This window comes from Anopheles nili, chromosome 2 (genome assembly GCF_943737925.1).
Source record: "Anopheles nili chromosome 2, idAnoNiliSN_F5_01, whole genome shotgun sequence".
NCBI classification, from domain to species: Eukaryota; Metazoa; Arthropoda; class Insecta; order Diptera; family Culicidae; genus Anopheles; species Anopheles nili.
The window spans coordinates 12523139-12544536 of record NC_071291.1 but is presented as its reverse complement, the minus strand read 5'-3'; the positions used below and the strand labels follow the sequence as shown (position 1 = coordinate 12544536).

Below are 21398 nucleotides of genomic sequence, written 5' to 3'. Positions count from 1 at the left end.
TTAGGGCCATTCTGTTGGGGATGCTATTCCCTCCGTGAAGACCTTGAGACATGTCCCAATCATCAATCGGAGGGGTCGTGAGTTAGTCGTGATGGTGGATTTATACAAAAAAACACACGACAACGTTGCAACATTCCAACGACACACCGAGTAAACCGGATTGGGCATTCAAACACAAAACCAACAATAAAAGTTAGCTCGATTTCGGCAACAGCTTGCCTTCGGCAACGTTCACGCAGACGCTGCTGTTCAGGTTCAGCCGCAGAAGACGCAGACCGGCTCTCTGTTGAAAAATCAGTCAGGGCGTCAAGGCGATCGCATTTTTGCGGTCAATTTCCGTGCTCCACATTATCGCAAGCCGGATCGCGCTCATTAAGCGTGTTAAGATCAGCCGAGAGCCAGCGGGGGCTCCCATGGGGTGGGGGAGGAGGGGGAGGGGGGTCGGACGCCATTTTCGGCCACTTTTGTTGGCCGTTACCGTTTGCAAGACACTCGAGAGAAGAAAAAAAAACCTCCCAAATTGCAATTCCAATTGCTGCACTTTGTCTTCGGTGTGGCCTGAGGGAGTGTGGGTGTTAGATCTCCTTTTCTAGCGCCGTCCGTCTCCTTCGCGCCACTCGCTATCGACTTTTCCGCTGGGTTTTCCACTGTTTAACGAATCATACGAAAAAGCACGAGAGCACTCGAGCACATAGAAAGCCACACCAGACCGAATCCCGCTCCCGAGGTTCGAGTGAAACGGTTCGAGATGAAAGTGAAATTTTTCAACAAATTTTTCCACCCCCGCGGAGCGCGAAGAACGGGAGTTTAAGCCGACGCCAAAGAGAAAAAAAAACCCCACCGCCCACAGCTGAACAGCTCAATAAAAGGGGAAAATTGAAAGCGAATTCGTCACCTCGCGGGTTCGCTGCCACGGTGAAGCAGCAATACACATCCGCAGAATACGAGTGTTTGCCTTTGTTTGGAAAAAGAAATACTCGAAAAAGGCTTGTCCCGGGTGTGGCAGGCCTTACAATCAGAGCAATCACCTCAATTTCCACCGTTTCAATGCGCGTTTATCGTGTTGATCGATCTCGCCTCCAATCGCTCCTTTCTAATGATGCGCAATTCAATGGCGCGTCTGTCACTGCTCCACGGTGGGTCGCTTTTCGTGGGGTTCCGGAAAGTTCCGGAAGTTTGGAAAACGCAAAAAAAAGCGCAAGTGTTAATTTTGCACCTCCTCCCCCTAAAATTTGCGTCCCATAAAGGAGTGCTGGCGACGGTGTGCGTAAAATACGGGAGCAAAAGGGAGAGAGATACAACCGCTTCAGCAGTGGCAGATGATCGCGATCGTGGCTCACCGTGGCGGTTCACAACCGGCGGAGACTTGCGGAATGTGAAAGTTGTGCGGCTGGTATTGTGAATGGGGAATCGATTCTCCATTTTTCTTCTTCTGCTTCTTCAACCATGGGGGTGAGAAACTACCCTTAAAGAAGGACATAAGAGGGAGGCGCGCTCGTGATTCGGGTTGAACTCAGCTGATTCGGCACACTTCCAGCTAAAGGGGGATTGTCATTTTAAAGCACACATGTCAGCACACACACACACACATATATATGGGTAGACAACCGTGGGAAGGGGGTTTGAAGCGTCACCACGGACACCAGCACCACTCTGACCCGCCGTGATCCTTGTGACCGTTCCGTTTGTTTCAGCGCTCGTCGATCGGGGCCAGGATTGAGTGACAAAAGCAATCGATAAATCCTTCGTCCTTCCAACGTCCTGATCCTCTCCCTCCTCCCCCTTCCCCCACCCACACACACACACCAGCATCCTCCTTCATCCCGCGTCCAGCTCCCCCCGCCCCCAGCACGACGTCACCGTCCCCGGAAGCCGGCACGATCGCGCCTCAACCGCAGCCGGACCGGGATCGGCCCGGCCACCAGGATTGCCCCGGTCCGGATCCTGATGCATCCGGAGGGCCGCCGGCGGCGCCCCAGCTGAGCAGCGTCTCGCCCATCGCCAGTTACCTGCGGCGGGCAGCGGCGGCTGCCGTCCATCGACGCCGCACCAAAGCCAAGGTTCGCTACGGGCCTCTGCTGCCCTTACTAGCCTTTCCCGCTACGCCTTCCGGCCCATGCACGACCCCGGACGACTTCCGAGTGAGTGCCGCGACGACTTCCAGTGCCTGGTTGCTTGTGCGGCGGCGTGTTTTTTTGTTTTGTTTTTAATTTGTGTGGATTTTTGCTTCGAACTGCGTGGCTTTTCTTTTTCTCGCTGGTTTGGCGTTTCGTGGGTGTTTTTTATTTTGTGTGTTGTGAGTTTGCGTGTGTGTGCATTTTTTTATTGAATATTTTGGTATATCTTTATTACTGCGTGAGTGTGCTGGGGTTTTTTTTTTGCTTGGGGTTGAAATGGGAGCTTTTCTAAACGACTAGCGAACTGAATCGTGAATATAAACTGACAGGTTGCAATGTCATAATGCCGTTTCAGAAAGCGATAACTATTCTTAAAGTACGCTTAAAGGCACATTGAGGATAAGGAAGATCGGCCAGAAGATCATAAGATCGAATTATGCAAAGAAGATCGATGCGCTTCTGAGACATACACTTTCAATTTACTCATGGAACAACCACGTTTTTTTTTTAAAGAATCCATGCCGTTTTTATTATTATTAAAATCTCACATTCACTTCAATCGTAGTTTTGCTAGTATTGGAGGACACAGCGCTCGGTAGATGATTTGTCGCGTTCGAAGCGCACGGTTTAACCCTTGCGAACCGAGGCCTGTACGAATTTGGCGCAGTACGACTGGACAGCTCCCGACAGAGGCTTGGACAGATCGTACACCTCCTTGGCTCCCGTGGTCGGGTTGACGAGGGTGGCCGTCGCCGGGCGGCCTCGAGCGGCAGCAACCATCCTTGGCAGCGCCTGGCACAGACAGCTGGAGTAGTCCGAGCAGGAGATCTGCCGGGAGTAGGTCTGGGCCGTGGCGAGCGAGGCCAGGCAGGCGGCGAACAGCAGCACGATGCAGAACAGCTTGTTCATGATGTCTCGGGTGGTTCTGGGTTGTCGGTGGCGAGCACAAGTCGGGATAGTCCGGGAATGGAATGACTTTGCTCCCGGATCCCGTGGCTCGTTTTATACCGTTGGGAATAATTCAGCCCCCACGAGGACGCGTTAGGATCCTCCGCGATAAGACAGAACGTTCTATTGTGCTGGTTGCTTTTGCTTGACGTAAGTAAGATGCGTGCGCAGCCTTGAGCGTGCTATTCGGGGATTAATACTTCAGGATGAGTAACACCTTCAATAGACATGTTCAAATATCTATAAGACGACGATTGTTCCTCCGCGTTCTTAGTACCTTTCCACAAACAGGCTTTAACGCATTGGCGCCCAAAAACATCTGGTTCTTTGAAGAAAATTAGCAAACACTTTCAATCCTCAAACACAATGGAGGCAACTGTTTCGACGAGTGATCGATTCATGCGTTCAATTTTCGCTTGACATCTGATATTGTTGAGCTACAATGCGCAGGACCGTCGGGATATTGTCCTGACGTAGATCTCCGCAAGTCACGCTATAGTTTCCATGCGAAACGCATTTTCCACAAATGTTGCAAATATGTTGATGATCACAAATTTCGCATGGAACACCTCGAGCGGCTATAAAACCACCAGCACTTCCGGCTACAGCGTAGGTCGTTGCCGTTGAATGCTTTCTCGGTAACATCTTAGTAACCGTTCAGCTCACAACGAACATCATTGTTGGCTGTAAGAGAACACCCGGAACTGGTCGGATATTTTTACGTGCTGCAAAGTAGCTGATTTCGGGTATATAACTTGCGGCCGTGCTCTGTATCGAACCAAGTCGTCTTCGGAACTTACAGGTGAGCTTCACGCTTCTTGCCTCGTACTCTGAGCCAGAACGCAACGTTTGGTACTTTCTACTACACACCACACACCGGACACTTACAACCGACACAATGACCAAGCTCGTCTACATCGCGCTGGTGTTGGCCTGTGCCACTCTGACCATCGTCCATGGTCAGTACAAGACGGACGTACAGTGCACAACTCTGAACGAATGCATCTGCAAGCTGCCGCAGATCATTGGTGCGGTCGCAGGTCGCAAGGCAACCGCCAACATCCGCAACCCGACCAACGGCCAGACGTATGTGGTAGACCTCTCTAAGCCATCGCAGGCCGTCACTGAGTACTGCAGCAAGGTGAAGCAGGGTCTAAAGCCCGCACTACCGTTCAAACCAGTGAACGTGGCCAAACTTGACCGTGAGCATTGCCATTTGTCTTTTCCTCCCGAACCAGGAGAGGGAAACGGAGCTTTCCGATTCGTTTTGGTTCGATCTACAGCCTGTCCTATTTCTTTTCTCCCTATTGCAAACAGAGATCAAAGCCCTTTTGAGCCAACGAGCTACGGCTATGAAGGGTTAACTCGGTGGGAAGTCTCCTAAGGATCGGATCACAGGAACACGCTTGAATGAATTTGAAATACTGTAACGCAATCAAAAAACCAGCTCATCACTAATCATTGCCAGACCATCGGCTAGAAATGTTAGCACATGCAATAAAATAACACCATTGGCATGGGTTCAATGCACGCAACACCACGTGATTAAGTTATTTAAACGAATCAACCATTTGAACTTAGGAAACGAAGCTGTTTAAAAGATTACCAGATCTTCTATCAAACGAGTCGCATAAATTTCTTGATAATGGACCAAGCTCTTTAATTTTGCCGATCATTCGACCATATTATCGTCTACTTGCGATAATCTTCCCGTAACCACTCCAAATTGGCGAATTATAGACATGCCATCGTTAAAAGAGGTTACCAGAGCTTACCACAAACGGCTGTAAAACACTGAATTGATGTCAATCAAACACCTGCACTGCTGCAAAACATCTTCAAAACTATCACTTTTACTTTCCTTTCCCGATACGTTAATTAAACGTGATCGTTAACTAATCGGTTCGGCTACCGCTGGCAATGGAAAGCATTGCCGATGTGGAAGTGGTAGAAAACAGATGCAAAAAAAAATAGAAAACTACCAACCAAACTGACCCCAGCTGTTGGGAAGCAATTTCTCTGACCAGCACGTGCGATTGCCATAAAAAATTGCATTTGAACCGCGTTGCAGGCGGTCGCGTGCGGTAAAAAACCCGCAAGCTAATGCCTCCCTGCGGGCATGTGTGGCTATGCGGAGCTACAGTTCCTTATTGACATTGAACATCCACTTCCACCGCGGTGGACGAGGCTCACGAGGCACGCTTACGGAAGGTGTCTCGCGTGGTGGTGAGTGTTCGGAAGGAGTTTGAGAGGAAGTGAAGCAACCAAAGGGAAAGAAAATATGTGTAAAAACATAATACACAACGTGCATGCACTCGCACTTGGGCTGAGGCGAAACCGTACACCAATGAAATGACGCGCGGTGGAGCAGTGCATTAAAATATTAAAGCACCGTTTGTGGCTGTAAGAAACTGTAGAAGTACAGCGTTTATGGCGGAAAGTGATAGCCTCTAAATTTCACAGCCTAATGGGATGTGCGTGACACTATTTCACCGGTAATGATCTGGGTGAGCGGTTTTATCAGTTTCTTTTGCATATCGCTGGCATCATGCAGCGAATGTACGTCTAACGTAAATAAACAAGACCAAAGACACCACCATTTTAATTGGTTTGAGAAAGCAGATTATTGCTGATTGCTGGCTTAGTTTACAGATTTATGGTTCGCTTCCAGCGGCACGTATTGTGTGAACAAAAAAGTGTCGTTTTATTATCATAAATATGCTTATAATATTATATCATAAAAAAAACCATTACACATTGCATGGCATTTATTATTAAGACAAGCGATACTAAAAGTTCCACTAAAAGTCGATAAAATAAAGACATCAGCAGGCCTCTGACGGCAGACAAATATTTACTAACGACCTAACGATCGTCTGTCCTTCGTGTCGGTGCCGCCATCATCTTAGTTTCTTTATCAAGGTTGAAAAAAAGTCTTCAGCATTGACCTAAATACACACTGGAAGAAGAAAAACACCGAACCAGGCATCGTTTCAAAGCACGCGCGAGAGTTCGAGAGCTCATTTAAGTGCTCCCAGAGCTGGATCATATCCACGTGCCGGAGCTTTATCACCCCTATAATCATGACGAAGCTGCTGGTCGTCATCGGATGACTGGCAATCGTCAGCAACAGCAGCATCAGTAGCAAAACAACACGGTGGAAACCGCGCGTCAGTCCAAGACACCAACGTCAAGTTTGACCGTTTTTTTTATGGTGATGCTAAGGCTACAGCAACAGCCAAGCCCAAAACCCTCCAGCGTGTGGAGAAAGGAACAGTTAGGCTTAATGAGATTACGATTACCGGCTGGTAATTATGATCGCCACCGGGAACGTGAAAAATCCTGGAGCTAGTTCCGAAAAAACGCAACCAAAGACTGAAGAGGATCCAAGAGGACGCAGAGGATCACCCTACAGTATATTAGTGCGCTTCTTCGGTGTTGAAGCTTGTGATCAGTCAGACAGACACTAACCCGGTTCTTGCCGAATGATCGTGCCCCTTTCTGCATACGATTGGACCTGTATTTAGGCGTGTGCTTGCGTGTGTGTGTGTGTGTGTGTGCCCGTCCGTTGCGTGTGCTATATAAGTTTTAACTAACTTTCTCTGTCTCTCTCTCTCTCTCTCGCCCTCTATGTCTTGTTTCTCCATTCCGGACCCAACTCCCGACGAGCAGAGCTTTAGTAAAATGGGCCAGGAGAAATCTCTGCCCTCCAGATGTACCTCCGCACATGACTACCATCATCACCACCATCACCATCACCACCACCATCACCACACGAGCTCGTCCACCTCCTCCACGACCTCGTCCGCCGTGCCGTCCCGCTCGCCGTCGACCGCCTCGACGACATCGTCCGCCTCGTCCGCATCGGCCGCCTCCTCGTACAAAAGCGTCGAGCGGCAGACGAAGTACCTCAACGAGCATCTGTACATCAAGTCCTACCTGGACATCGAGGAAGAGGACCGCAACGCGAAGCTGCTGTTCCAGAAGGTGCGCCCCGGCGGTATCCGCAACTACACGCCCAAGATCCTGTCCGAGAACCCGAAGCAGGATCTGGATGTTTGGATCTAGCGGCGGTTCTTCGCCTGCTTCACGCCACCTGCACTAGAAGAGGCTCCGAGGTTCGGGCTTCAGGACCTCCGGCTGATCAGAGCCGCCTCCACGTGTCCTTCTTCTATCTCTCTCCATCTCTCTCTCTCTCTCACCCGACGCGCACCAGCGGCTTCCTTCGGCACCGTGCGATGGCTCTTGGACTCGCTTCCGTAGCGGCAGTAGCTGGAGGACTTGCGCACACCCCTATCGCACTGCTCACACTTATACCACTTTTAGCTGTAGGAGTCAATTACTATAGATACCAAAGTGTGGATCCGGAGACGAACCCCACCGACCAGGAAACGGTAAGTCAGCCTGTCAAAGCGTCTCAACGTCAAACTTGCGCTCATGAACCTCACTCTCTTTTGCTGCGACAGCTGCGACGATACTATGACTTCGTCGTCATCGGGGCCGGGTCTGCCGGAGCCGTCGTGGCATCGCGGCTGTCCGAGATCGGCGACTGGTCGGTGTTGCTGCTTGAGGCCGGTGGTGACGAGAATGAGGTAACGGACGTCCCATCGCTGGCCGGCTATCTGCAGCTGACGGAGTACGATTGGAAGTACCAGACGACACCGTCGGCCGATCGGCGCTACTGTCAGGCGATGATCGGCGATCGGTGTAACTGGCCACGTGGCAAGGTGATGGGCGGTTCCTCGGTCCTAAACGCGATGGTGTATGTGCGGGGCAACCGGCGAGACTATGACCACTGGCTTGAACAGGGCAACGTCGGTTGGGGCTACGAGAACGTGCTGCCGTACTTCATCAAGTCGGAGGACAACCGCAACCCGTACATTGGTAACTCACCGTACCACGGTGTTGGAGGTTATCTGACAGTACAGGAGGCACCCTGGCGAACACCGCTATCGGTCGCGTTTGTGGCTGCTGGTCAGGAGATGGGCTACGAAAATCGTGACATCAATGGTGAGGAGCAGACAGGCTTCATGCTGCTACAGGCGACGATACGCCGGGGTAGTCGATGTAGTACATCCAAAGCGTTCCTGAGGCCAGTACGCCTGCGCAAGAACCTCCACATCGCGATGAAGGCACACGTCACGCGTGTCCTGTTTGACGCGCAAAACCGCGCGTACGGTGTTGAGTTCGTGCGCAACCAGAAACGTCAGTACGTGTTCGCACGCAAAGAGATCGTACTTTCGGCAGGTGCGCTCAACACGCCGCAGCTGTTAATGTTGAGCGGCGTAGGTCCAGCTGAGCACCTAGCCGAGTTAGGCATCCCGGTGGTGTCAGATCTGCCAGTAGGCGACAACCTTCAAGATCACGTCGGACTCGGTGGGTTGACGTTCCTCGTCGATCAGCCAGTCACGGTGAAGACGTCCCGATACAGCTCAGTACCGGTCGCGCTGGAGTACTTCCTGAACGAGCGTGGTCCAATGACGTTTCCCGGCATTGAAGGTGTCGCCTTCGTCAACACAAAGTACGCCGATCCGTCCGGCAAGTGGCCCGACATTCAGTTCCACTTTGGTCCCAGCTCGGTTAACTCGGACGGAGGTCAGAACATCCGCAAGATCCTGAACCTGCGCGATGGCTTCTACAACACCGTGTACAAACCGATCCATAACGCGGAGACCTGGACGATTCTGCCGCTGTTGTTGCGTCCCAAGAGCACCGGTTGGGTGCGTTTGCGATCGCGCAACCCTTTCCTGCAGCCTTCCATCGAACCGAACTACTTCGCGCACGATGAGGACGTTGCTGTGCTGGTCGAAGGCATCAAGCTGGCAGTCAACGTCTCGTACACGCAGGCCTTCCAGCGGTTTAATTCACGCCCGCACGCCATCCCACTGCCCGGATGTCGCCATCTACCGTTCATGTCGGATGCGTACTGGGCGTGCACCATTAAGCAGTTTACGTTCACCATCTACCACCCAACCGGTACGGCTAAAATGGGACCTAGCTGGGATCCGGGAGCTGTTGTTGATCCGCGGTTACGCGTTTACGGTGTGTCTGGATTGCGCGTGGTTGATGCGAGCGTCATGCCAACCATCATCAGCGGAAATCCGAATGCGCCCGTCATCATGATCGGTGAAAAGGCGGCCGATATGATTAAAGAGGACTGGGGCCGACTGGTTGGGTGGTGACGGTGAAGCAACGGAGGTGTAACTTAATTCTAACTAGTCAACTAATCACGTGCTCGATTCCGAGCAGATGCCCTGCGATATGGGAAAAGGGGTGGTGTGGCGCGACCGCGCGAATGGAGACGACTTGTAGATGTGTTAAAATATGCGCGTTTCGCGGGAAGGCGTTCGCCGATGCGTCGCAAGCAAAACATGTGAAGTTTTTTGTTTTAGAAAAATTTTTACAATCCCATTTGGACAGCTTCTCCGGGGCCACGCGCGGCATCCATTCGCAAGTAGTGTAACCGAAGTGGTGGAGCGGTGGCGGTGACTCGTTCGAAAGCCGAACGTGCCATTGCGTGTGCGTGTGTGTTTGTTTTTTCTTCTCCAAATGAAGCATTGTTGTAGAAATGAAAGGTAGGGTTTTGTACAGCGCATGGGGCGATAGGAAACAAGTTTAAGGGCGGAAAGGAAACAAAAATAGAAACCATTTATGAGTGTCGATAGTAACAAAAAAAAAAGAGTATGTGTACAATTGCAAGCAAGAAGAGCAAGAATACGTTACCAATAAATAAATGAAATTGATATTGAATTTATGCGATTGGATTCGATCGAATGAGGCGGTGGGCTATCCGGAACGAAAATATCACTGATGCAACACGATGACCTCGATTGAGCGAGCCACCGCAACCTTTGGCGGCGATGTAAAAAGCTTCTTTAAATTCTCCCCAGCGAACCACACTAATTAAAACTAGCCACCTGCGAGAGAGAAAATGAAAGCTTTAACAACAACAAAAATGTGGGCCACTCGCGCAGCCGCTACATTTGATTGGGTGGAATTTTCGTACGTGCTATAATTTTCCCCGTTCGTTTTCTTATGCATGATCTACAAACCAAGAAGGCTAATGCGCGCTTCATTACGTATTCTGATCGAGAAATGCGCTTGTGCTTCACATTCGATTCCCGCAATATCTGCCCGCTATCGACTCAAATATGTTACTATAGCTATTTACAACAATCGAAGATCAAGTAGCGTTATTGCAGATTCTAGCGTTACAAAAAAAAACATAAGATTAACCTTTCTAGCACGATTACCCATAGCATAATTACATATTGCTAGCATATTTTAACCAGTAATCTACGTAGCTTATTTTCAAACCTCGAAATAACCTCCTAAAAGTATGCAACACGCATTCATCTTCGATGAACACATTCATTTTCAAGCTTTCACCTTGATGGTTCATCGAAGCAGTGCAGTGAACATGAAAGCTTTCGCTACAGAAACAAATTGAGTTCATTGATAACGTATGAGGGAAATTTTGTTTGTTAATTATAATATTCAAGCTTTTGAGCTTTATTTGCATATCTTAATAGACTGTGTCAAACAAATACGATAATCAATGTAATATAAAATATTAAACAAACACATACACTAGCCAAACTTCAAAAGAACGATGAATGTATAATGTACTTCCATCCACTTCCGGTACCACGTGTATAAATTTACATCCTTCAATATTCTACACCAATCATTGCAACAACACCGGTTGCGTCTAAAAATTTTCATGTGCGGTTGTCTCCTGTCACCATTATTGTGATTGTTACACTCTTCAAGGTTACCGTCGAGCAGCAGCGACGTGCCCTCTTCTTGATCGTGTGCCCTCGTCTGGTGCCAGCGCAATCATGAGCAGCCATGTGTCCGGTTCCGAGCAGCGATCGCATAATCCTCCAATGTAAACAATTGCATAAGGAACCATTTCCACCGTGCGTGAACGTGAACAATGTCACATAAAAAAAACCGGGATGGTCCGACAGCCATCCGTGCATCACACTTACGGTACGACGGAAGAATGAGATGGAAAAGACCGCTGGGGTTGCTATCCGAACGGAAAAGAAAAACAGCAGACAACGCACGAAACCTAACCTCTCTCTCGGGTGCCACTCCTTTTGACTGACATTTGAATTCGCAGTAGATACTACTTTGAACACTTTTGGCTACGTGCACACAGCAGCGCGCTCGCCCCGGTTGTGGCTTTCGGCACCATTTGAATGGGTACGATCGGAAGGAGCAAACTCAGCGGGTTGTAGGTAAAAAACATCCTTACATAAGAGTCATGTAAAATATAAAAAAACACACACACATTCCTATTAAGGGCGAGATCCGAACAGATTAGAGTACCCTTCCGGAAAGCCGGCGCACATATATTCCTAGCGCATGCAACACAATAATTGGCAAAAAAAAGGAATATTTTCAGACCATTAAAATGAAGCATTTAAAAGACATTATGCAATCCATTAGAGACGGGTTCCATTTCACTTACAGGAGAGTGCCTTCTTTCATCAACCGTGCTTGCTGAATTTAGCATGTCCCAATCATCGTGATAGCATCGTGTGAATAATCAACGATAATCACTCAATGAAGCCAAGGCTGGACTTCGAAAAGCAATGCATAAAATTGGACTCTCATGTAACGATTGCTGATGTGATAATAATTGCTGTCAAAAGTACACAAAAAAAATCGTCCAAAAGGTACTTGAGGTACGCTACATTATTTACCAATGCAGAGAAGCCTACGTGCAGCGGTTTGGCAGTAAGCTGGACACACGATCGAGCCGCAATGTTCTCGTAAGTGTAAAACATTTCAAGCTCCAATTGTTGCGGTGCGCTCCGTGCGCTAGACCGCAGCCATTTGCCATACGGGTGAAATGAAAATTTGTGGAAAAACGAAAGCATTTTCTTGAGCTTTTTTCTCTTTCACCAAGCTAGCTGGCTTCGATAACGGGGGGTATTATTTTGCAAACGTTCGTGTTTGTTTATTGTTTACTAGCATCGATTTCAAAACATGCCATCTGTCAGATATATCACTTACTCAGCCGTTACTAAAAGTACATGAAGGGGCCAAAAAAACAGGAATGCAATTAGCAACAAAACACTCACGGGGAATGTTAAAGTTTGATTGTTTTTTCGAATAGCATCCTTTTTTTTGTGCAATGTTTACCAAAGTGCCCATCTTCAACCGCCAACCAACTGCAGCTTACCTGCATCGCGATCACACACATAGCAGCTTCAATTAACGGCGGTCGCGGATTAATTATCGCCCTGATTACGGCATCGGCTCACACCAATATCTATGATTAAATCGTTAATACCAAACCACGTCCATCGATGTGTGGCACACTTCGACGCAGCAATTAGTGTGCCAGCAGTGTGTCTTTTTTTCCGATCAATTTCCCGGCGCTGGTGCAAATGAGGGGAGCGAACAAACCTGTGACCAACATTCGTCCGGTTCATCCGCGTGCCGGGCGAGCAAATAAGCTTACTCATTGCGAGCTCCAGCTCCTGCTGCTGCTAGTCGAGGACTCACGCCGTGCACATAATGTTCGTGCTCTACACGCCTCATTCATCAGCTCGTAAGAAAAAAAAGGGCTACCCAGCCTGCCACCCCGCATGACGGGAAGCAACCGTTTTGTGTGCACGCGTAAGCCATTTCTAGTTGCATTATGCAAATGCGCGAGGCCCTGTTCCGACCGTACCGCACACCACCACGTGGGTTTCTTCTTTGCGGACCACGTGCGAGGGCTCCACTCGAGCGCGAGAGCGCGAAACAGCACGAGAAAGAGTACGAGAGTAATCTCTTCTTAACGCACCCCCAACGGTGTTTCCTTTATCCTTGGTTTCGCAGCGTACCCCGACAGCATCGACCGATTATGATGGCGATGAGGCGATGGCTGTTGCGTACGTGCGCGAGTTCATGCGCAAGTCACAACCTGACCGATATCGTCGCATATGCTTTTTCTCTCAACCACCGTGCGTGCGGCGTCCTTTACCAGCCGTTTACACTTTCGGTATGGCACAGCAGCCAAACCCCGAGGATCGCGCGCGAACGCGAAACAAGACGATGGGAAAGTGGAAACAAGAAGAAGTAGAAGAAGAAGAAAATACCATGCGGCCACAACCCATTGACTTACATTCGCGGAGCGATGAGCGTTTCCACGCACGACTGCCTGGTGGTGATAGCAGATGCTCAACGGATCTGGAAGGAGGCAACGGAAGGGTGCGAGTGGGTGACGGTGGAGTAGTAGCTCCTCCTCCTCCCCCTCCTCTCCCCCCCCCCCCTCCACACACACGCGGGTGCGCGCGCGCAAACCCACCCCGAGGACGTAATCTCGGCCGCCTTTCTGCGGCCCGCCATTTGGGTGGAAAACCCGCACGCGTAACAACCCGATAGGCCTCCGTCGATGGCACAGCACAGTTGGGTTGGTAGGGTTAGCAGTCGGTCGGTCGGTCGGTTGGTCGGTCGGTTACGTGCCCTGCTGGACCAGCCTGTTCGGACTCACCGTTGCATGGATGCAAGTCGGGTTGCAGCCGCGAGCTCAAGCGGATTGCGTCATCGACGAAACGCAGCCCGGTAGAAGCTTGCGCCAGAAGCACGCCAGAAACCGGGAAAAATGGCCCTCGGGAACTCGGGCGGATGTGTGTGTGTGTTGTTGTGGAGATCACACACGTAGTACCTGCTTGTCTGAGCTGTCCAAGGTTGATCTCGAAGCTCGTGCGGAAAAAGCGGTGAAAATGATGCACGAAAGCATCACCACTCATCAACATAATGGGGGCCAATTTTGGTCACCCAATGGGGGGTGTGTGACCACCCCCTGTTGAACGCACACGCTCTTCTTTTTCCGGTCGTGTTCTGCCGCAAAAATGGCCCACCCGGTTTCCGCGTCTTGTGGCGCCGGCGGCCCTTAAGGTACGCCCGTTCAAATGGGCGTTTAATTGCCGCTATATCTAGCGACTTTCCCACAGTTAGAGGCACGCAATGTGTGGCTTTGGTGAGGCGTTTCCGACATGGTGGCTGTGGTGCATAACACACACACCCCGCGGAGGAAGACCGCACGATAAAGGGTATCGTGCGCGAGGAAAAATGCTTTAATACGCGTCTTAAAGTGAAATGGTGAACCCCATGGGCGATGGGTTTTAAACGTTTCTTTCGAATTCTAGTTGCGCACGATACCTATCGTCGTGGGTCGTGGGAAACACATTGTTTGATTATCATCTCATACATATATTAACGATATGATTATCGTAAAGATATTTATTTACATGATGCGATAACGAAAAAGCAGTAAATTGCATTAATAAATTGCGATTAACCTCTTAAAACGATTATATTGATTGCATAGCTCTGGCTGACATTTGCCACCTTTTGGGTCGCGAAGAAACGCCCTCATTATCCACATTCCCGTCTGCTACTTCCATCAATCAATCAATCAAATATGATGACCATATTGCACGGCTAACAAAATTAAGCAACCCGCTCGAGTGTAGCCCTCTCGAAGCCGGATCAAAAGCGCGTTCATAATGCCACTCCACCGTGCTACCGGAAGAAGAGCCAGCGGCGTGCTCTCAGTGTGTTTATCGTCTTCAAAACCAACCCCTACCACGGGGTAAACTACTTCAACCGTAGCAAATACTGCGCCCTCCATTGTGCACAATCTTTCGTACCCATTGCAGTACGTACCTCGGCGATCGATCGATCAAATCCGAAACGCCCCAGGTCTGGTAGCTGGCCTCATCTTGAGCATCCATTTGCGCGTTAGTTGCGTCATGGGGAAAAATTTCGCAGTTTCGTAAGCCACACCGACCTCACGTGAACGGATCCGGCGGCCGCTCAGTTCAGGATCGCAGGAAGATGATCCCCCCCCGGGTGGATCAAACCGGCATGAGGGGGATTTTTTTTATGATCGTCCCGCGGCCATCACATCCTGTGTCGCTACTGGATTGCGCGGGGTGTGGTTCATCGTTTTATCATGGTTTGAATATTTATGTTCCGTGTTCACGCTCTGGATCAATTTCGTTCGCTCAATCGAACGAGGAACCAGCTGGAAACGAGCAGTGAAACATTTCCATTCCACTACGCCGGTTACGATCCACGCTTGGCTTTTGTCATCGTTAAGCAGATGTGACAAATTTCAACAAAAACTTGTTTCGCTCCTCTCAAATAAACTGCCTTAATTAATCCCAATCCGTTACAGCATCAAGCACGGTTTCGGCGGGAGCCATTATTTGCAACACCAACCAGAAATGGCAAACACGCATCCTAGATGGGTAAGTACGGAGATTTTCCGTTCCTAAAGTGCCCGTGCCCGTGCCCGGCAAACCTTCTGTGGATTGCATCTTTGCAAATACCCTTGCCTTGACGGCTTTGCGCGTGTTTTCCTTCGACACAGCTTCGCCAAACCACCGCCAGACCGTGCACGTCCATTTCTTTCAAGGCAAGCGCGGTGAAAGTGCTTTCGGCGGAATGTGAGCGATATTACATCATCCCCATAAGTGGGTCGAAAACTGAGCGAGGAAGAAAAAAAAAAGGCCAACGCTTAGCGAAATGTGCGAGAAAAAGGAGAAGTGGAGAAAATAATAAACAGAACGACGGGCAAAGGAAGGAAAATACCCGTCGAGAAGCTGTCGGAAAATCCTGAAGATCAACCAAACACAGCCGGGAGGCTTTGGGTAGGGTTCAAACCCTCGACCCGCCCTCCGCGCAGGTTCGTTCGATCTCGTATGGTTGATTATGTATGAGTGCCATTTGCGCTAGGAAGCATTAGTACCGCACGCTGATTATCGGCCGGCGTGCAATCAACGAACATCAGACGGGTAAGATGAGGTGGCAAAGGTAAGAATTATAGCTATCACATCTCATTCGCAGGCAACGCACGCTTGGTGGAAAATTATTATGGCAAAAGCGAGTGCGAACTTATTATCGTTGCACGTATTGCATCCGTATTGCGGATGTACAGCTTAATTTTCAATCTCATAATTAAATCAAATATAGTTGCGAGTTCCTCGCTTGCGCGCGCGTTGAAGTCTTTTGTGCAAAAGATGAAATATTACGGTTTTTTTCGCAAAAGAATACGCATGCAGGTATGTAAACGAAAATAACAAAATTGTATGATTAGTATGACCGAAAATATTCATATTTTAATCCCTCATAATAATCCGGTATGATAATCATGAAAAAGGGTAATCATAAACGAATAAATGCGTAAAATAAAATCCGACAAAATACAGTAGTATTTAACCAACAGACAAAAGGTGATGGATTAATTTCCTGTCATTTCCAACATCATAATAAACACGTCACCGACAGACTCCAGGATGTTTGAAAACGCTTTCCGTTAAAAAGACCTAGCGATCAAGCCTCATCGCCATCATGAGACGATTATCTTTCAATACCAAAGAAATGTACTAATGATGCACACCAATAAGCGGATTATTGCCTGTGACCTCCAGCGATAATGATCCTTTTCTACAGCCAACCGAGAACGCTTCCGAATAGAACCTCCTGGAGAGCATCCATTCGTTCCACCGAGCGTCATTTGCGGTGTAACACATCTCCACGTGCCTATCACCGGTCACATACCAACACCGGGAAGGAACATTCCGGATTGCCACCGGCAAACGATCCGGCTGAGGAAAAGGAACCCTCACTCTCTCAGCCCCCCAAGTGACACCAAAGATCGAGGATTATGTTGCCCGATAGAGCGGCCGCTTTCAGTTGCAATGTTTACTACCCCTTTTGGGCCGGTGAACGATCGTTAGGTCGCCGGTGCGTCGTCGTCGTCGTCGTCCTACCACGATGTAACACTCCCCCTTGGCAACCAGCTTCCTCTGTTCTCCGGCTCCACCAGAAGAATACACATACACGCCAGCCCCACGGCCACCCAACTCCACCCAAGCCAAATTGACGCTAATAAACGAATCGTCTGTTCGCTCTCACTCTCGCTTTCGTTGTGCGCTGGTGGCATGCTTTTTTTTTTGTCTCGCCACTCTCACTCTCGTCGGAGATAGTAGGGAGTGAAGCGAGAAAAGGAGAGTGATAGAGAGAGAGAGAGAGAGAGAGAGAGAGAGAAAAAGGCCCCACAATAACAAGCCTTCACATCGCCGCTAAGCCAGGGCAGGGCGGCTCAGCCAACCGGCCAAACCAACGACAACACACCGCGCAGCATTATTACCACCGTTCAGGCCCACATTCAGGCCGCGAAGCAGTCGAAGAGAAGCCCCAAGTGCAGGCAACGTTCGGTGTCCCCACTCCTAGTAACGCCGGGAACGTGAGCTGGGGCTGCTTTTCAGGTGATTTTGTGTAAAATTTTCATTAGTCTTACTCCTGAAGTCGGACCCACAAGACGTTGCCGACCTTGCGTGCGGTTAAGTGCGTGTGTGTGTGCGCGTGAGTGCAAGTGCGTGTGACCGCGTATGTATGCCTGTTTGTGGCTTGAGCTGAAAAATTTTCGCTCCCTTATCAGCGTAAGGATTCATGGTGCATCCCGAAGCAGGCAAAAAGCGAGTCTCAGTTCATTCGTTTTGGTGGGTGCAGTTCATGAAGGATACAACCTCGACTAGACCGTGGGAAATAATTCGGTTACAATTCGCTACTGGCTGGGGTAGTGATTAGGACGCAAGGACTCGCATAGCAGAGCGTGGCCATGCGGTTTGAGAAACGATTGGCAGCCACGCAATGCCACATTTTAATGCCGAACGCTTCAGGATGTGTGTGGTGTGTGCGAACAAAATTCAGCCGTGTTCCAGTTGTGCGCTCGCACGGATGAACCGACGCTGAGTATTTGTAATGAACACATTTTAATAGCTGCTAATTAGCTGGATGGGAAAATGGTCGGTCTAAATGGTGGTAAAGGGAAGGAGGCACACGCGGCACGGCAAGCGTAAGGCAAACAACATTGAATGCCACCCGCGACTATTTGCATAATTTCTGGCCAAATCGTAACAGAACGAAGGTGCGTTACGTGTCGGTTATTGCTTTACGACATGTTTTACTATCACCTCCATGCCATCTTCGAGCATGTGCAGCATAATCGCACGGTGGGTGTGTAATAAAATGCAAAAAGCTTACCAAATAGCATTGTCACAGCACTTGTGGAAAGCTTTCGCCACTTTGTCGGTGTCACCTTGCGTAGGTAGCAGTTATTAGATATTCATAGCTAAAAAACTCATTATCACCATTTTGACACAACTGCAGACATTATCACTTTGTTTGTCAACGATTCATTGAATTGACACTCGTAATAAAAGCTTAAAATCCTCAATGTTGAACAAAATTGTTACGTAAATCCCATAGACAGAGAAATATATGTTTAACGAATGAACGATTTTCAAGCTATGAAACGATTATAATATCGCTCTTTGTTGAAAGTTTACCTCAAACACAATCGGATTTGCAAACAGTTGAATAATCAGTTGACAGCAAATCCAAACCGCGAACAAATAAGAAAAGAAAACACATTCAACAAACAAATGGTCAAAGCACATTAAAAAATGGCTCATAGATGGTCTAGCATTCGAAGGATTGAATCAGTCAAATCGACGTAATACGAATGAGGTTTTTTCATGGGGTTCGAGCATTTATTGCTCCTGCAGGGTTCAAAATCCCAACAATAATGAAGTAAATTGTTCAATCTAAACCATCCGCAGCGGGAGAACAGGTCACAACAGTGAGCATGATTTGTGCGAACAATTTTAGACCCCTGCTGTGAGGTTCATCGAGGAGGAAGTGAAAATCAAACAAGTGACTTGAACAAACAACGGCTCACTCATTTTGCACCGGCGAATCAAGGGGATGCATTTTGAGTTTGTTGCCACGATAGATCTTGTGTAGGTCCTGAGTCCGGAGTGGCGAAAACAACAAAGCAAAAAAACGAACGAGACACAGAAACAGTTCCGCCCTCTCGCACAGCGAAGGAAGAAAGTGTTGCTGAAATTCACTCGACACTCGAGTGTGTTGTTAGTCTTAGCATAAGGAGTAGTGGTAGTACTTTGTTCCGGGTGTAATTTTGTGCATGCAACGCGCCTATGATATATCCGAATTATCCAGCACATTCTAGAGCCTTTACAAGCAATTCCAACGATGGCGGACGTACACCAAACGCAGCTTTGGATCATTTTTCAAATGTAAGTGAACAAACCGGGGAACAACTAAACGAATGGGGCGATCGAAGAAGATAAAAAGGATGATCGCATAATATATCACGCAACGCATCAGTAGGTCAGCAGGTCGTTGATTAGGAGGGCGAAACCTAAATGACCAAATGTTCGAAACCCCGACCAATGTCGAGTTCACGTCCCTAAGGTTCCCCAAAAATACGCCAACCCCATCATCCAGCGTGCACGTAATCAATAAGACGCTAACCAAACGCGGGCTGCGTGTTCGACTGACACACTTCCCGTCCGGTTTTTTGTTTGTTGGCGTTAGTTACGCGACACGATTAATGGCGTCAGGATACGCCGATGATGCATCTCGCGCACGTGTCGACTCAATCCCAGGTGACCACCTTTAGACAAAGGGCAAAGCAACGACCGCGAATGTGTCCCCCCACGCGAAAGGAGGACGCAACCGGCAACAAAGCCCACCTGGCATCACCGAAACCATCGAAATGTGCAACCTTCGCGGTTATGCAAGCATGCACACGCGAGCGCGCGCGCGCTCTCAACATTATCACTCCCCCAGGCCATTATATCACCTCCAGTGAAGTTCAACTCAGCGGGCGAGGGAACCTAAAACTCGGCACTTTCACGCGTCCATCTTCGTCTCGATTTTTCCATCCAGCGAGTGAGTGTTTGTGAGAAAAATTATGATAAAGTTGCTGCACTTTGAGGTTGCGAAGTGTACTCAATTCTTGAGCATCCCTTGGGTCTGGAGGATGGAATTCGGTCGTCAGTGTTCTGTTTCCAGTGATGTTTCAATTGCACAAGTGAATGCTTCTGGGATGCAACCAAACTATCCTCCCTGGGGAAAACCCAATCACCGATGCGTAATCATGACGCAGCGCTAAAGCGCAACAAGCGATTACAACGCAAGCGGCTGTCCGCGGAACGTGATCGACCCGTGACACATTTCGCGCAGACGATCGACGCCATCGTAGTGGGGAAACAAACACACACACACACACCGTCGTTGTTTATTCCCACCGGTTCGCTGCTCGTTTCACTTTCCTTTTCAAGGTTACTGGTGCTGTTTTATGGTGGTGGCTGTACGATCGTCTCGATCGGTTGCCGAAATCTGTATCAGATAGTTCCCTCCGGCGACGCATTCCCGCCGGCGGAAGGCGAAAGGAAACGTGCGGCGGTTTGACCCAATTTCGTTGGAATCCACCTGGAGGACAGGTTTCGCAGATCGCCGCCATGTTGGTGTTGTTTTATACGCCTGTCCCCCTCCGGTTTGGCATTGTTTTATTCACCGCGAATACTGACTCTGCGGTTTGGTGAAGTGAACTTGCGCTGATGGCAGGGGCCGAGACGAGACGCTTTTGAAAATTTGCTGTTGGTTGCTTTAGCGTCGAGAGTCCCCTGGGGGCCATCATCTTGCGCCTTGGAGTGCCATTTTAACCGGCTGAGCGCCGTGTCGGATGCGATCGAACAGCATTACGTAAGAACGATCGAAAGATCCCGCGCTCTGAGATCAAAAAAGTCACACGATGTAGAAATGGCACAACGAGCAGCTGTTGAATAGCGTACGATCAGTTCCAGACGGTGTGAGAATAAAAACGCAATCTGAGAATTAAATCGCGAGCTTCACATAGCGCTAAATAATCAACGGTCAATGTTACGAGCAATAAGTGCACCAATACGAAACGTGATGGGATTATTGAAATACAAAATAGATTAGCCGCAAAATAAGACGCTAAAAGCGAGCTTAAACCATCGGTAAAGGGCTATGCGTAGTGTTAAATTACGACTGCGAATGGATCAGATTACCGAACGTCCTTACCGAGCCAATTCCACCCAAAATGCGATCGCCAGGCCCCAATGCGTGCTTGTTGGAAACAATTACACGCCACAAACGCTTAGCTACTCGGCTCTGTTCGCCCTCTCGCTCTCTCTCTCTTTCACTTAGCCTAGACTAAGCGACCTCGGTGAAAGGCGTATCAAGCCAAAGACCAAGCCAGTCAGCTTACGACTACCACGCCGCGATAAATGATGATGCATAAGAGTAGCATTATTTCACGGTTTTCTAGCTTTTGCGTCACCTCCGATGGCCCCCAAGGCGATCGCCATGGAAATGAAGGCAGCATAACATTCGGTGAAGTCGGAAAATCGTATTGTGTCGGTGCTTAGGGACCATCGGTCGGTACACCAAGCGCATTAGCCGTTTTGGGATGTTATGAGAATT

The 21398-nt window shown here is 49.1% G+C and overlaps 4 protein-coding genes across 4 annotated transcripts in view; 3 read left to right on the top strand and 1 right to left on the bottom strand.

The window, feature by feature from the left end:
* The window catches only part of LOC128721762 (flotillin-2), a 129429-nt gene that overhangs the window by 70273 nt on the left and 37758 nt on the right, over positions 1-21398 (bottom strand). The window lies entirely within an intron of this gene.
* Positions 3964-4429, top strand: LOC128721770 (uncharacterized). The gene is made up of 2 exons (XM_053815560.1): positions 3964-4267; positions 4383-4429. Exons 1-2 carry the CDS (start codon positions 3964-3966, stop codon positions 4427-4429), a joined length of 351 nt encoding a protein of 116 aa, XP_053671535.1.
* Positions 6750-7133, top strand: LOC128721767 (knob-associated histidine-rich protein). Its single transcript, XM_053815558.1, has one exon. The coding sequence runs from the start codon at positions 6750-6752 to the stop codon at positions 7131-7133; it is 384 nt and encodes a 127-aa protein (XP_053671533.1).
* On the top strand, positions 7304-9247 carry LOC128721758 (glucose dehydrogenase [FAD, quinone]). Its single transcript, XM_053815544.1, has 2 exons — positions 7304-7459; positions 7532-9247. The coding sequence occupies exons 1-2, from the start codon at positions 7304-7306 to the stop codon at positions 9245-9247; spliced, it is 1872 nt and encodes a 623-aa protein (XP_053671519.1).